The following is a 16261-nucleotide window of genomic DNA, read 5'->3' as shown; positions in this document are numbered from 1 at the left end:
CTTTAACAAACATAATTTTTTAAAAAAGTATGGATATATATTTGAAATAAATTAAATATATGTAAATATCTATTAATATTACTTTTTTCTCTACTTAAAATATATTTTTAAAAAACCTACTAACTAGGTTACACAATTTTTAAAAAACCTACTTAATGCTATTTCGTAAGACCTAATTCAGTATTGGTTAAATCTAATTATATTTCTTATCTAAAGAAATATTGCGGAAATAACTTAAGTGTTTTGGATCACTAGAATAATCATAAACCAAATTTAAGTTTATTAATGATGTCTGAACAACGCAATCATGTTAAAGATGGTGTGATTGATTTTATTGCTGGATGTTTAGGTAAGTTAAACAATTGTTTTTATAGTGCTATATTAAACATAGTAGGCCTAATTGGACCTAAGTATGTAGACTAGATACCAAGCTAGATACTTATGAATAATTAATAACATCTAATTAAATGTTGATAAGTATATTGGGAAACATCTTAAATTAAATTCCTATTTGATTTCAATTTAATATGTATACGTATAACTAATGTTAATAAACATTAGTTGGAGTCGTTGAGTGTACATATTCTGTCAATATGAATTCATTAGAATGCATTATTATTATTCATTTATTCAATATTAATATCAGAGACATGTTAAATATCGCGTTCAATATTGTTTTCTTCTTTTTTGAATTTCCCCCCATGAGAACTGTGCGCTACAAGCAGTGTTGCTAGATGTCATATAGAGAACTATCGTCGCAACCGTTAAAAATTATTGTACGTACAATGAACTGGAACAAAAAATGAAATTCACGTATTCGCAAAAGCTTTGAATTCAATTATGAGTTATAACTTTGAGGGTAATGAGCATAAACATATAGGTAAAGGTGTGGATCCGGTGGCTGACCTTGAAACGATTATTTGCTGCATATTCTGCATCTTAGACAAAGAGTAGATAAGACAAGAGGCGACAGTTCGCGCGGTACCTTTCATGTTTGAGTGGTGGGGAGAGCGACCTCGTCTCGTTTGTCCCTTTAAATTTTCGTAATTTTTTCCCGGGAAATTTGAAATAGACTATTATAAAAACTTGCCTGTATAGCTTATAAATAATTACTGTATGGGTAAAGAAATAAATAGAAACAAAAAAAAATTATAATTAGAAACATATTTGTCGGGGAATAAAGATAATAAAAGCAATATTTTGTATATCGTTGGTAAACAAGAGAAAGTGACCAAGTCGATTTGTAAGAAATGTTTTATTTACGTGCATTTTGTTTACATATGGACTTGAACAAGTGTAATATCACAATGTGGAATTTATGTACAAAAAAATAGAGTTGCTCAATTTTTATTTAATAAATCCTCGCGATTACAAGCTTCTGACCATGTCTTCGATCTATGGATTACATTTAGTTTAATAACATAATTATATAGTATATTTCTATAAAAATACTTTTCAGGATTCTTTGGAAAAGAGTGAAATATTATGTTTGTCGAAGAATAAGACCTATTTTTGCAGTCTTTATAAGCACACACATTGCCACCATCTCGTCTTTTCCTGCTGCTGGTGTCCTGTTCAGTATTCATATTTAACAATAATTACAAATTAGTACGCAATAAAAACGATACTAAAATTAAACCTTAAAACTCTCAAAACGATAATATATCGAAAATCTCTGAAAACACACTTTAAAAAGGCAAAAATGCAAGAAAACAACTAATCAGATTTGTTTATGTTTAAGCCTGATTAGCACAGCTGATTAGCGTCCTAAAATCATAGATTAGAATAAATAAAATACGCCGTTGTCAGATTTTCAGATTTTATCTGTTTATCTTTGAAATCGATCAACTTAAGTCATTCTGTTTCTTTGATATTATCAGTACATTGCGAAAAAAGAACCTAAACCAAGCTAAACTAAAAATTTACATTTCCGTATTAACATACGTTACTTATATCTTTCTTATATTATTAATTTATTTTCAGAAAATCTTGTTTATTTTTCAAAGAAATATACTTGGCAACAGACAAAATGGGACTTGACGGGACCTTTAAATTTTAATATATCTGCGTCTCTCTCGCGAAATTCGACTTCTTTGTTCACTGTCGTCTCTTGTCTTATCTACTCTTTGTCTTAAGCTTGTCGCCCACTTGGCCGTCACGTCCCGTCCCGTTCCGGCCCGTCAAAATACGGATAGGATTAAAACCATGCAAATGAATAGACTACCGCACATTAGCCCGTCACGGCACGGAACGGCGAGTCCGTCGACGGAACAGATTCCAGCTCTCCGACTCTCCCCGTCAAACGACGGTCCGTGCCGGACGGGCCGGTCAACTGTACGCGGAGCCGGCCGGCCGGCGCTGGCCTGCATTAACTTATGGAAGCCTCGATCGCATATATGTTTTGCAATTATTTTGGCAGTTGTTATTGTTAAGTCCGAGAAAGCAGTCCTAAGAAAAAAAATTAGGGAAATTAAATCGTTAAATAAATGATGGGACTCTCCGCGTTCAGTCCGCTTTTTGATTAATGGGTGGACCCACATTTTCTCTTTATCTTCTATTTATTTTCTTCTTCTTCTGCCAAAATGCGGCCGCTACAATAACTTCTTCATCAGAACTGCTGCTTTTCACACATAGTGACTCTGTCACTGCTACATGTAAACTAAAACAAAAAGATCTTCGCAACATACGACCGCGACGTGACGGCTTGCCGGTTTCCTGCGGCAAAGTGGGCGACCAAGCTCTCCGTCGCCTGCAGGCGACGAGCAGCTACGGTCCGTGCTGTGCCGGACAAGTGGGCGACAAGCTTTAGGGTGCAGCCACACTATCCTAAAAATGGCGTATCGGCGTAACGGCGTAATGACCTTGAATCGATTTCCAGTAATTCTATTGGCTGAAATTTTTGACAGATGAATTTGACAGATAAAATTTCTGACAGATGAATGTTTCAGCCAATAGAATTACTGGAAATCTATTCAAGGTCATTACGCCGTTACGCCGATACGCCGTTTTTAGGATAGTGTGGCTGCACCCTTAGACAAGGAAAGAAAGGGGACAGGTAACACCTAAGGTAACACGGCAGCTGAAAGTGAGGCCACTTGTCACCACTCGAAATTCTCCAGAGGCGTAGCATCAGAAATTAGCTTGTACCTAGACGATACAAAATATTTATTAAAACGCAAACCAATATATCGTTAATTTTTGAGTAATATAGCATATACAATTTTGTATTTTATAGTCTCGCCTTTATAATATTAGAATATCTAAGTCGATAATGCAAAATTTATTTAAGTCACAGTGGATTGATTATCAAGACAATTATTTATTTATTAAAGTGTGTATAATGTATAATTAAATAAAAAATAATGTAATAACATATGTTTTAAACGTGTATATACATATATACTGTATGATCGAAAAAAACGGTGTCTTGTTTGTTTGGAAATGACAATTTCACAAATGAATATTAAAAATTACATTATTCATTGAATCCGTAAGCAAGTGTGAAGGGAATTGGCTAGATTCATTATTATACCGCATAACCGAAAAAAAAACTACGTCCATTTGGCTTGTAAATTACGATCGATAACATTACCCATATAATTCTACATATAAAATGACATAAAAACTATACAAAACGACATCGAAAAAAGACGGCGTCAGCGATGGCTATGAAATGAAGATCACTGTCATTTTATATGTAAAATTATAGGGGGAATGTCGTCGATCGTCATTTACAAGGCAAGTGGACGTCGTTTTTTTTCGACCATACGGTATAATAATGAATCTAGCCATTCCCCTTCACACTTGCGTACGGATTCAATGAATAATGTAATTTTTAACATTTGGTACCTTCAATCATAAGAATATCCTATTTTTAAGAATATCCGAATTTATTCACACAAAAATAAAACAATTCTAGAAGCTTTGTGTTATTTTATTTATTTTTAAATTTGTATTAACTACTCACTGAAACTATTATCACAGAATATCTAGCTACGCAATATATCTATCTTACGTAGCTACGCAATATATCTATCTTGCGTAGCTAGATATTCTGTGCTATTATTATACACTTAAATTAGCAAATTTTTTGAAAGAATATTTAAAGAAATATATGTATGTAGTAACAAGATATGAGAGAAACATACAGTCCAGATTTTACTCGCCGCTTAATGTTTTTAGCCGCCCAGATTATTCCATTCGTTACATAACTTAATCTTAAATAATGTTATACGAGCAGTGTTAAGTATTTTTATATTTTACTTTTTATTTTAGGTGGAATAGCATTAGTTTATGTAGGACAACCATTAGACACAGTAAAGGTTAAGTTACAAACATTTCCCCTTTTCTATAATGGAATGGTGGATTGTTTCAAGAAAACGTATATCCAGGATGGAATTGTAAGAGGATTATATGCTGGCACAGTGCCTGCACTAGCAACAAATGTAGCTGAAAATTCAGTTTTATTTTTATGCTATGGATTCTGTCAAAAGATTATTATCAAAAGTACAGGTAATTTTATTGCATTTCACTCTCTGATTTGCTTATTTTTATTATTTAAGACTAGAGCTGCAACAAGTCAGTTTTAAAAAGACTTAATTAAGTCATTTCTAAAATGAAAATGATTCAAGTCTTAAGTCAAATTCAACATAAAGTTCAATTTAAATCTTAACCCATATAACACAGCACAATCCTATAGATATCTTGAGGATATCCACCAAGGATATAGTAAATATCTTAGGGATATCCAAAAACCAGAGGAGGATATTTATGGGATATCCAGATGGGACAAAAAAAGTCATCTTCAAGACATCCCTAGGCAAGCCTTTTACGATTATTTGGGATATTTATAGGATAATACAAGGATGATGTTGGGAGCATTATAGAATATTTTTAGGGCATTATATGAGGACTGTTATTTGACAATACTTACTTCATCCTTAGTTTATAGTAAAAAGTTCGCGATTTAGTTTTACTTAGCCACATTTTTAACGTTATTCATTGGATATTTTTATTAACAGCTCTAAAATATACCTACATATTATGTCAATGAATTTTGCGTCAAATACGTACCATCGAAAAAACGGCGTTCAATTGGCTTGAAAATTACGATCGATGACATTCCCCATATAATTTTACATACAAAATAACAGCAACCTTCATGTCCAAGCCACCTCTGACGCCGTTTTTTCGATCGTATGGTATTATACCAGATTATACTACCCTTTGTGGAGTCTAGCAGTTTTGTCTAGCAGCAACAGTTTACATCAAAGTTAGCACACAGGATACAGGTATAATTTCTAACACCACACATTCCAGAAACTCAAATTTAAATACAAAAATAGGATTTCTGTTTTAAAACATCAAACATGAAAATGGGTTTAGGATAAAGAACAAGCGCTTTTCAATAAATTTTCACCTATAATTTTGTGCATCCAGACTATCTTAAAAACGGCGTATCGGCGTAACGGCGTAACCTGAATAGATTTCCAGTAATTCTATTGGCTGAAACATTCATCTGTCAAATTCATCTGTCAAAAATTTCAGCCAATAGAATTACTGGAAATCGATTCAAGGTCGTTACGCCGTTACGCCAATACGCCGTTTTTAGGATAGTGTGGCTGCACCCTCAGGGCAAAATTTCTGACAGATGAATGTTTCAGCCAATAGAATTACTGGAAATCTATTCAAGGTCATTACGCCGTTACGCTGATACGCCGTTTTAGGATAGTGTGGCTGCACCCTGATAATACTAGTTACATTTATCCTAAAATGTCGTGTATCGGCGTGGTCGATTTGAATCGATTTCCAGTAATTCTATTGGCTGAAACATTCATCTGTCAGAAATTTTATCTGTCAAATTCATCTGTCAAATATTTCAGCCAATAGAATTACTGGAAATCGATTCAAGGTCGTTACGCCGTTACGCCGATACGCCGTTTTTAGGATAGTGTGGCTGCACCCTGAGTCGTTCGTCGTTTTTCGACATTAGTTGAGGTTAGGATAGAATTTCTACTAGAACAAAGCTAGAACCCTAGAACCAAAGCTAGAACTATGAGTATAAGAAAAAACTAAGTCAAACTCAACCAGTTTTGTTAGTTTCAGTCATTTTTAAGCCCATTCAATATCGACAAACGACTTAATTCTCCTCGAATTTCACTAAATCAAAGAACTGAATAATACACGATGCAAAAACAAACAACTGTCGAGATGGATTGTGGGAAATTTTTTGCGCGGGCGTTTTAAATTCTCTATATTACTGGGAGTGGCCAAGCTCATAAATATCCAGATTATCCAGAAGATACCAACAGGATATTTTGTTGCCTTGACGTAATATATATCTATCTGTATGGTTTATTGCATTTTATGTAATATAAAAAGTAGTACATTATTTATTTTTCCTAAATATCTAGACAATATTGTTCTCTTTCTCAGCCTGGTTCCATCCAGTGTTGGATATAGGCCTCTTCTAGATTTTTCCATGCTTCGCGATCTCTAGTCAATCTTATCCATTGTCCTCCCGCCACTGCCCTGACGTCATCGACCCATCTTTTTTTTGGTCGGCCCACACTTCTTGTTGTTCCCCTAGGTCTCCATAGGATTACTTTTTGGGGCCATCGGTCTGGATCCTGTCTTGCCACATGTCCTATCCATTGCCACTTCAGACTTGCCACTCTTTTAACGACATCTATTAATTTTGTTTTTTGACGTATGTGGGTATTCCGTATTTTTTTCTCTAATATTGACTCCCAACATGATTCTTTCCATGGCTCTTTGTGCTACTCGTATTTGTTCTGCTGTTTTTCGAGTAATTGACATAGTCTCTAAGCCATACGTAAGCACAGGTAGAATGCAGCTGTCGTAAGCTTTTTTCTTTAGGTTCATGGGCACCTTTTTATCCTTGAAAATATTGCTCATATTTCCAAATGCTACCCATGCCAAATGGATCCTGCGTTTGATCTCCGTATTTTGGTTTTCCTTGCCCAGCTTGATTTTATGACCTAAATATATATATAATGGTCTACGTTTTCAATAATAACGTTGTCAACGGTAATGTTATGGATATTGTTGCTCATTATCTTGGTCTTTTTCAAATTCATTTTAAAGCCAATTTTCTGGGATTGGTCATTTAGCTCATTTAGCATGGTGTTTAGTTCTTGAATGTCGGTGCTCAGCAAGACAATATCGTCTGCGAACCTCAGATGGCTAAGGTGTACCCCATCGATGTTTAGACCTCTATTTTCCCATTCTAATTTCTTGAAGACATTTTCCAGTGCCAGTGTAAATAACTTGGGAGAGATGGTATCTCCTTGTCTCACGCCCTTGCCGAGTAGTATTTTTTCTGTTTTGAGGTCATCATCTAATTTAACTTGGAAGGTTGCACTATCATAGATATTTTTAATAATGGAATAATATCTGGAATCAATTCTCGCGTCCTCCATTGCAGCTAGAAATGACCAGGTTTCGATGCTGTCAAAGGCTTTGTGGTAGTCTACAAAGGCCAAATGTAGAGGTATATTGTATTCTGTTGTTTTTTCAATGACTGTTTTAATTGTTTGTAGATGATCGATGGTACTAAAACCTTTTCGAAAGCCTGCCTGTTCTATTGGCTGATAGGAATCTAGTTTCGTAGACGATATTGTTAGGATATTTTATTATCATGAGCATGTTTGAATATCTCAGCTGGATGTACATTAGATATACGACAGAGATATCCATAGGATATTCTATTCTGAGACATCTACAGGATTTCAGGATGTCTGGAGGATATCCTATAGATGTCTTAATAAGATGATCTTATAATGGGACATTCCGACATTCTATGAATATCCTGCGGATATTGTGTGTTATATGGGAAGTCTTTGACTTATTAAATCATTTAATAAGTAATCTCTGACTTAAGTCAGCTTTCGAAAAATTACTTAAGTCATTAAAATGATTTAAATCAAAAAAGACTTCTGTGACAAAGTTTTCTGTGAGCTTGTAGTTTAAGGCCAATTTCTCTGATATGATTTGTTTTACAACTCTAAAATTTGAAATAAAATTGTGACATATGTTGTTTCCATTGTCTTTATCATACTGATTTACACAACTATGATGTTTCGATATTATACAGGGTGTCCCAGAAATAAGTGCAAATATTTTAACTGGTAGTATAGTTCAACCCCAGAAACACGCCTATGAGGTTTTTTTTGCGAAAAAAAAATGTTGAAAATTTAAAATTTTTCTTGACATTTTCCGGGAAATTTGAAAAAACTTTTTAGAGCCACTTGTTTATTCACCTGAGATTTCTCTACGGTGTATCTAAACCTTGCAGTGTTGTAACCTCCTATGTTATCCACATTCTACATAGTTCTACATTTATAAATTCATAGAAAAATTTCTACTCAAAAATTAAGAATGTTAAATTTTCATCAGTGCTCATTATTAATAATTATTATAGAAAAAAAAACACATTAATTATGTTTAGTACTTACCCTTTCAATGAAAACTTAACAAAAACCACCGAAAATTAACTAAAACATTACGTTTATGACGTTTACGAAAATGATTCATCATATTGTTCACAACCAGGTCACAAAAAAGAAATTCCTAAAATGTTTATCGTAATTTAGAATTCAATATTTGTTTTCTTTCATGTTTCTCTGTTTTATTTGAACCACTGATTTACAAAACACCTTGAAAAGCGCACATTACTTTGAATACCGTCTCTTATCGCCACTTTACGAACTACTTTCAATTTAAGACATGTTTCACTCAACAATTTTAAATACGTATTTTGTTTTTTCGCTATTTTTTCGATGTATTTTGACAGCCCGACCGTCGCGCGTCGGCCAAGAGTGCCACGTGTGAACTGGTCCTTGAGCCGCGCCGTCGTGGCAGGCTTGCGTCAGACGACGATGTTAAGCAACGTTGCCGTAGTTACAACAATTTCAAATTCAAGAGATTCGAAGCAATCAAATTTGTATTAAATTTTAAAAATAAACAGAGAAACATGAAAGGAAACAAACAAAACGAAAATGAATTGATTATTCGTCGGGCTGTTTTCGATATATTGAATTCTGAATTACGATAAACAATTTAGAAATTTCTTTTTTGACCTTATCAATAATCAATTCATTTGTGTTTTGTTTGTTTCCTTTCATGTTTTTCTGTTTTATTTTTAAAATTTAATAAGAATTTGATTGCTTCGAGTGTCTTGAATTTGAAATTGTTGAAACTACGGCAACCTCGCATGACGCAAGCTCGACACGCCGGCGCGATAAAGAAGCAGTGAGCAGTTACCAACCAGTGATGCGTGGCTGTCTTGGCCGACGGATGGTTGGGCTGTTGACGGAATTGTCGAAATACATCGAAAAAATAGCGAAAAAGCAAAATACGTATTTAAAATTGTTGAGTAAAACATGTATTTTCTTAGATTGAAAGTAGTTCATAAAGTGGCGGTAAGAGACAATAATTCTCAACATTTATTCATTCAGAAAGATATTCATTGTAATGTGTAATGTGTGTTTTTCAAGGTGTTTTGTAAATCAGTGATTCAAATTGTGATGAAGCCTATACGAAAATAATGTGTTAAGTTAAAAATGGGCACTGTTATTTTAGCAGTTTTTATAATAGCACGTACAAGTAAAGCAGCACAATGAAGTGTATTTTAGTTAAGTGTGTATCGAAAAAGAGAACTGTCGCAGTTACATCGATCTGTCATAAGTATCTTTTTAATGTTGGGTAAGTTTTTTTAATTTAACTTTTAAACATTTAACTTTTAATTTATTTTATGTAATAATATCACAATCTTAAAAATGTAATGCATCTCTGCAAACTCCTCAAGTGTTGTGATTTTATGACTTACTTGTAAACATATACTTTCTTGTCCATATGGCAACACAGTGCGTCGAATTAACTGAAATCCGGGCTTGATCCGGGTAATTGGATGTAGTTGGCAATATCTGCCGGCGGTTCTCAAAATGTTGCGATTATTTTTTTAAATTTTCAAAGTTAAATAACTCAGTTATTTTCAATTTATTTTAAAAATGGTAAAGAGAAAATATGTTTATTTTGACCAGATCTACCACCTCTTAAAATATCTGCACTCATTTCTGGGACACCCTGTATAAATGGATATTGAATACCTTACTAGGGGTAAATGTAAATGTTTTTTATTGTTGTAGGTGCTGAATCTGCTGAAGAACTAAGTACACTGTCCAATGCTTCTGCTGGCTTTTTAGCTTCATTTTTTTCGTCGATAGCAATCACTCCGACTGAATTAATAAAATGTAAACTTCAAGCAATGCGAGAAGTTAGTAAACAGTCACATGCTGGTACAAATTTAAATTATATAGGTCCTTTGAATTTAACTAGAAATATATTCAAGAATGAAGGAGTTGTAGGATTATTTCGAGGTCTAGTGCCAACATTAGCCAGAGAAATGCCCGGCTACTTTTTCTTTTTTGGCGGTTATGAGGGTGAGTCGATTTATTTTGTCCTTTTAATTTTTTTTATTAGTTTCACTTGTACCTATGTTACGGAATCTGACTGTGTTTGTTATATACTTTAAGACTTCAGATTAAATTGAAACTTTGTACAATATGTATTTTATACAGGGTTGTTCACCACATACGACACGGAATATTATAGCTCAACGATTAGATTTTTACCAATTGTAAGTTTTGGGTTCGTTAAAGGTGTATTAAGCTTGTTTCATATAGACGCGAATCGCGAATTGCGAAAAGTGATTCGCCAAAAAATATTCGCAAAATTTGGACCTATTTCATACAGTCGCGAATTTTTAGGGACATTTCATTTTTGCTCCACTGAAAGTTACCAAAAAAAATCCTAACCTGAGATAACTTAATTTATTTTATACATATTTATTCGTGTTTACGATCTTTATTTTATATTTTATAGCATACAATATGAGTTTAAATTTTTTTAATAATTATGAATATCGATTACGATTGTGGGATTGGAATAGAATAAGGTGCAAAATTGCCATTTACTTATTGTTAAAACGTAGAAGAGAACGGGCTTATAGTTTATAGCACAGGTTTATAAGTCATTAGAGAACAACGGCATACGGTCAAGTCGGCCGCTGCTGGCACGTATACGTAGACGTAAAGCATCTTTTACGTGTATAAAAAATAAAAGATATAAGAAATGCGCATGCGTACGTAAACGTTACGTGTTTGTAGGCCGACTCGACCGTATGCCGTTGTTCCCTATTTATGGGTCATTTGGGACATGTGAAATATTCAAATTTCGTAAGCAACAAGGTGCTTGTCACAATTTAATTCAAGAAATAAGGAAAAAAATGAGAAAAAATTTAGGAATTTTCACAGATTGTCTGTATAGGAGTTTGATAACTTGGTTGAAGTTGAAAAATTGTCACCATATATATCAAAAACATATGCACGAGAACCAAATACGTTTAAATTATTTTAAACATATTTGACTATGTATTTGACGAGAACCCATTTCAACTGGAGAAATGCTTTCAAGTTACTTTGCGACAGCGTCGTCAAAATAATCGATAACCGGATCACAACACCATTCTGCGCAAACGCGAACCTTAAAATCGCGCGAATATTCGCAAAAAGTTGAAAACACTTTAACTTTCCCGCCCCCCAAATTTTAAATCTTGCGAATCGCCAAAATCTTAAAATTTCTGACAGCGCCGCCATGATCAGTAAAATTGGACCAATGAGAGCAGTTTCGCAAAATCGCAATTCGCGATTCGCGTCTATATGAAACAAGCTTTAGAGCTACAATTTAAAAATATTTTTACAAGATACAGAGTGTCCCAAATAAGTAAAAAATATTATAGTTGTATTTTTTTAAATGGAACACCTTGTATATTATTCTATTTTTAGATCTACGGTTGAAATAAAGGTAAATTTGATTAAGGTTTATCACACTTAAACCTTACCGTTTTTGAAATATTTTCAATTTTATGAAATTGCAGTAAAAAAATTAAGGCTTTATTTCTCCAAGGGTATCAAAGTTTTTAAAACTAAATATTTACTGAAGATTATTTATTAATCAGATATTGTGTTGCAATAATAAAAATTTTACTACCTTATACAGAGTGTCCAAAAATTTATATTAAATAATTACTAGCTATAAACGGCAATAACTTGTTTAATTTAAATGGTACACCCTATATATTTTACGTGGATCAGATGCACAATGTAATTGTCTATCAAATTATATTGTTCCATTTTTTACCCATCTCTTCAAGTTTTCATAGAAAATGCATTTTCTTATAATTTAGACCTCATTTATCACTATACCCATGGAATATTGACATTTTAGCTTATTTTTAACAATGTAACAAATTTTTAAAGGGTACAGATACTAATATTGTCGATATAGTTCGCTTATTTAATTAAAAAATAAAAATAAAACTGTTTAAATATTTTTTGTTAAAGAGTTCCAATTAATATGATCCCAGTATTCAAACTACTGTAATAACTGTTCCAAATACTAAAAAACTGAATTATGTGTGTGTATTAGACAGTGTGGTAAATAGTTACACCTTATAAATTTTATTTCATTTATTGACGAATGCTTATTTATAAAAACAGATACATTCATTTTCATAACTTATTATTATATTGATTTCTGAGCCAAATCCACATTTATTTAAAATAATTTGTTAACTAAAACAATTTACAAGTATGTAATTAACTAACTTTTGATGTTTTTTTGTAAGAAATAATGGTGGTATATTTAATTGGTATACTCTTTTACAAAGATTTAAATAGTTTTTTGTATGCCAATGGGCTTGCAATATTTACTACCTGTACATTTTGTACATATTAAGCCCCGTTCTCAGAACAACGTCGTGTCGCGGGCGACACAGTTTGACATTTCAAACAACCAATGGGAGCTGTACTAAATTTAAAATTGACAGCTGTTTGAATTTTGTACAAATCTGATTGGTTCTTTTGTCGTGTCGCTGGCGACAGTCGCAGTTCTGAGAACGGGGCTTTATGGTGCTATAAAAAAATCTGAAATGTCAATATTCCATGGGTATAGTGATAAATGAGGTCTAAATTATAAGAAAATGCATTTTCTACGAAAACTTCAAGAGATGGGTGAAAAATGGCATAATACAATTTGATAGACAATTACATTGTGCATCTGATTCACGTAAAATATATAGGGTGTTCCGTTTAAATTAAACAAGTTATTGCCGTTTATAGCTAGTAATTATTTAATATAAATTTTTGGACACTCTGTATAAGGTAGTAAAATTTTTATTATTGCAACACAATATCTGATTAATAAATAATCTTCAGTAAATATTTAGTTTTAAAAACTTTGATACCCTTGGAGAAATAAAGCCTTAATTTTTTTACTGCAATTTCATAAAATTGAAAATATTTCAAAAACGGTAAGGTTTAAGTGTGATAAACCTTAATCAAATTTACCTTTATTTCAACCGTAGATCTAAAAATAGAATAATATACAAGGTGTTCCGTTTAAAAAAATACAACTATAATATTTTTTACTTATTTGGGACACTCTGTATCTTGTAAAAATATTTTTAAATTGTAGCTCTAATAGACCTTCAACGAACCCAAAACTTACAATTTGTAAAAATCTAATCGTTTAGCTACAATACTCCGTGTCGTATGTGGTGAACAACCCTGTATAATAATTATACAGGGTATATAGCCACCTCATTCGCCTCGGTTGATTATACGAAAACGGAAAGATGTAAAAACAAAATATTTTATGGGCATATGTGGGGAGGCAATGTGCACCATCTAAAAGTATTTTGAAATATACAGACTGTTTCAGAACTAAGATCTATACCAAAGTTATATTTTTTTCTTATGGAACACCCGGTATTTTATTTAATTTTTGGATTACTGGGCCCAAAAAAGTTATTTATTATAAGGGTTGAATAACCTAACTCTAGCGGGAATACGCTGCATAGGGTATGCAGATGACATAGTCAACATTGCACGGGGGAAACATGAAAGCACCCTGTGTGATATTATCCAAAGAGGACTCCGCATCGCTGAGAGATGGTGCAGGACTGTCGGGCTTAGTATTAACTCACATAAAACCGCGATAGTGCCATTCACCAGAAAGCGAAGTTTGAAAAACTTGAAAAGAAATACTGCCATCACAGGAAGTGAAATATCTGGGAATAACCCTGGATAGTAAACTTCTCTGGAACAGGCATATTAAGAACATTACCAGCAAAGCCACAAAGGCTCTCATGATATGCAGAAGACTGGCGGGAAATAGGTGGGGCTGCGACCTTAACGTTTTGCGCTGGATGTATATCATGATAGTAAGACCCATGATTACTTACGGAGCAGTTGCTTGGTATACAAAACTAGAGCAACGTACAGCAAGGCAAAACCTGTGCAAAGTACAGAGACTGGCATGTATTTGCATCACAGGTACCATGAGAACATGTCCAAGAGCAGCAATGGAGGTCATTCTAGACCTAACACCACTGCAATGCGACAATGATTAGAATGGTCATTGACGGAAACAGTACTGGGAGAATTTTCAGGTCAGGGGCTTGGAACACCCTCAAAAAGAACATTCCATTTCTCCAACTCCCAGTGGATGACATACCAAGAATTTACAACTTTGAGAAACACCTCACTGTAGTATTGAGTAATAAAAAGGATTGGAAGAAAGAAACGCTTATTCAGCATATAAAAGACCATACCATCACGTGGTATACTGATGCTTCCAAAACCAAAACAGGGACAGGGGTAGGAGTATTTGGGCCGAAAACTAAAAAAAATTAATATTAAATTAATATAAAATTACAATTAATAAATGTTGACTGAAGGCGATGAGTAGTGAGTTCTAAATTACTTTAGGTTTCTTTGTTAAATTTATCTTTGCTTTGGGCGACTCCCATTTCGTATCATTCGTTGAGCACGACGAATCAAAAGACTTGAAGTTTAGAGAAATAAGTAAACCTATAGGGGGTCCAGTATGATCTAAAAAATGGAATATAATTACTAGCTAAAATCTAATATAAAAAATTACAGCACGTATATTCTATTGACTGATAAAAGCTTCATTTTTACATAAACTTCATTGCAGGTACCAGAGAATTATTACGACGCCCTGGCCAGAAAAAGGACGATATTGGATTATTTAAAACGATGTTAGCCGGAGGTGTTGGCGGTGGAGTTTTCTGGGTTACCACTTTTCCATTTGATGTTGCCAAATCGCGCATTCAAGTTAATAGTCTAAGTGACAGTTTAGTTTCAACATTATCAACTATAGCAAAACATGAGGGCGTTGGCGCATTGTATAAAGGGTTAACGCCTACACTATTGCGGACAATTCCAGCTACAGCCACATTGTTTGCTACTGTAGAATACTCTAAGAAATTTTTCCATTATGTGTGTAAAGATATATAGCATTCATGGAGTGGGTAATAACTAGGTAAAACATAAGGGTGGGAATATACAATTCAATAACATTCTAAGAATAGTAATTTAAAACTTATTTTGATATTTGTCTCACTGCCAGATTTGTTTAAAACTAAAATTTTTTATAAATACAGGTCATAGTTATTTTATTTATTAAATAAACCTTAGACGTGAAGGTATACTGAGTTTTTACTGAAATAAGTCATATTCCATGGCAAATATCAAATTTTATTTTTTATGATAATTTAATTATTAATTTAGAATAGTACCGTATGACCGAATAAAAACGGCGTCAGCGATGGCTATGAAATGATGATCGATGACATTTCCGATATAATTTTACATACTAAGGGCTGGCAAAGGTTAGTCTTGGGTCGAGATTTCCGTATGTAAGAAGAGTACAATGCGATTATAATGTACTGAACAAAGAGAGGACAGTAAACACGTTGCCAAACGTATGAAATAAACTGAAAAACTGTGCACATCGCTAAGAGACGTGGAAAGTTCTAGGGAAAGGTGTACGTCATGCGTTCAGCTTCACGATTTAATTACGTCTCGTGATACTTAATTTGTTTATTTATTAACGAGTCGTTGTAATTTTTCCTATAGCTTGAATCTTTTTAAGTGCAAGCTAGAAACACTTGCATTTTTGGTAAAAATAAGTGGAATTGAGTGGGTGTTCGATAGTGGTCGCGCTATTAGAACTCTGAATTCAAAAATCGATATCTCGAAATCTATTAGAAATAATAGATTGTAGTTTTTTCAAGAACTTTCTTAATATTTCTGCTGTATTTTCTTTGTAGACAGTATGTGAAAAGCTTTATCAATAAAAAAATTACACGATT

At 33.4% G+C, this 16261-nt stretch overlaps 1 protein-coding gene across 1 annotated transcript; it reads left to right on the top strand.

Annotated features, from left to right (window-relative positions):
* Positions 1-137: 137 nt before the first annotated feature.
* Positions 138-15750, top strand: LOC115876420 (mitochondrial ornithine transporter 1). The gene is made up of 4 exons (XM_030892198.1): positions 138-349; positions 4276-4512; positions 10170-10463; positions 15082-15750. Exons 1-4 carry the CDS (start codon positions 286-288, stop codon positions 15402-15404), a joined length of 918 nt encoding a protein of 305 aa, XP_030748058.1. The 5' UTR covers positions 138-285; the 3' UTR covers positions 15405-15750.
* Positions 15751-16261: the final 511 nt, after the last annotated feature.

This window comes from Sitophilus oryzae, unplaced genomic scaffold (assembly GCF_002938485.1).
Source record: "Sitophilus oryzae breed Bouriz unplaced genomic scaffold, Soryzae_2.0 scaffold_1436_pilon_pilon, whole genome shotgun sequence".
NCBI classification, from domain to species: Eukaryota; Metazoa; Arthropoda; class Insecta; order Coleoptera; family Curculionidae; genus Sitophilus; species Sitophilus oryzae.
The sequence above is the reverse complement of the archived record's forward strand: the minus strand, read 5'-3'. Positions and strand labels throughout refer to the sequence as shown.

What these genes read in the sequence shown, in the direction of transcription:
- LOC115876420 (XM_030892198.1), top strand. Translation starts at nt 286, where the DNA reads ATGATGTCTGAACAACGCAATCATGTTAAAGATGGTGTGATTGATTTT. An exon ending in TTTTATTGCTGGATGTTTAG is followed by an intron (nt 350 to 4,275) that starts GTAAGTTAAACA and finishes TTTTTATTTTAG; the next exon opens with GTGGAATAGCATTAGTTTAT. An exon ending in GATTATTATCAAAAGTACAG is followed by an intron (nt 4,513 to 10,169) that starts GTAATTTTATTG and finishes TTATTGTTGTAG; the next exon opens with GTGCTGAATCTGCTGAAGAA.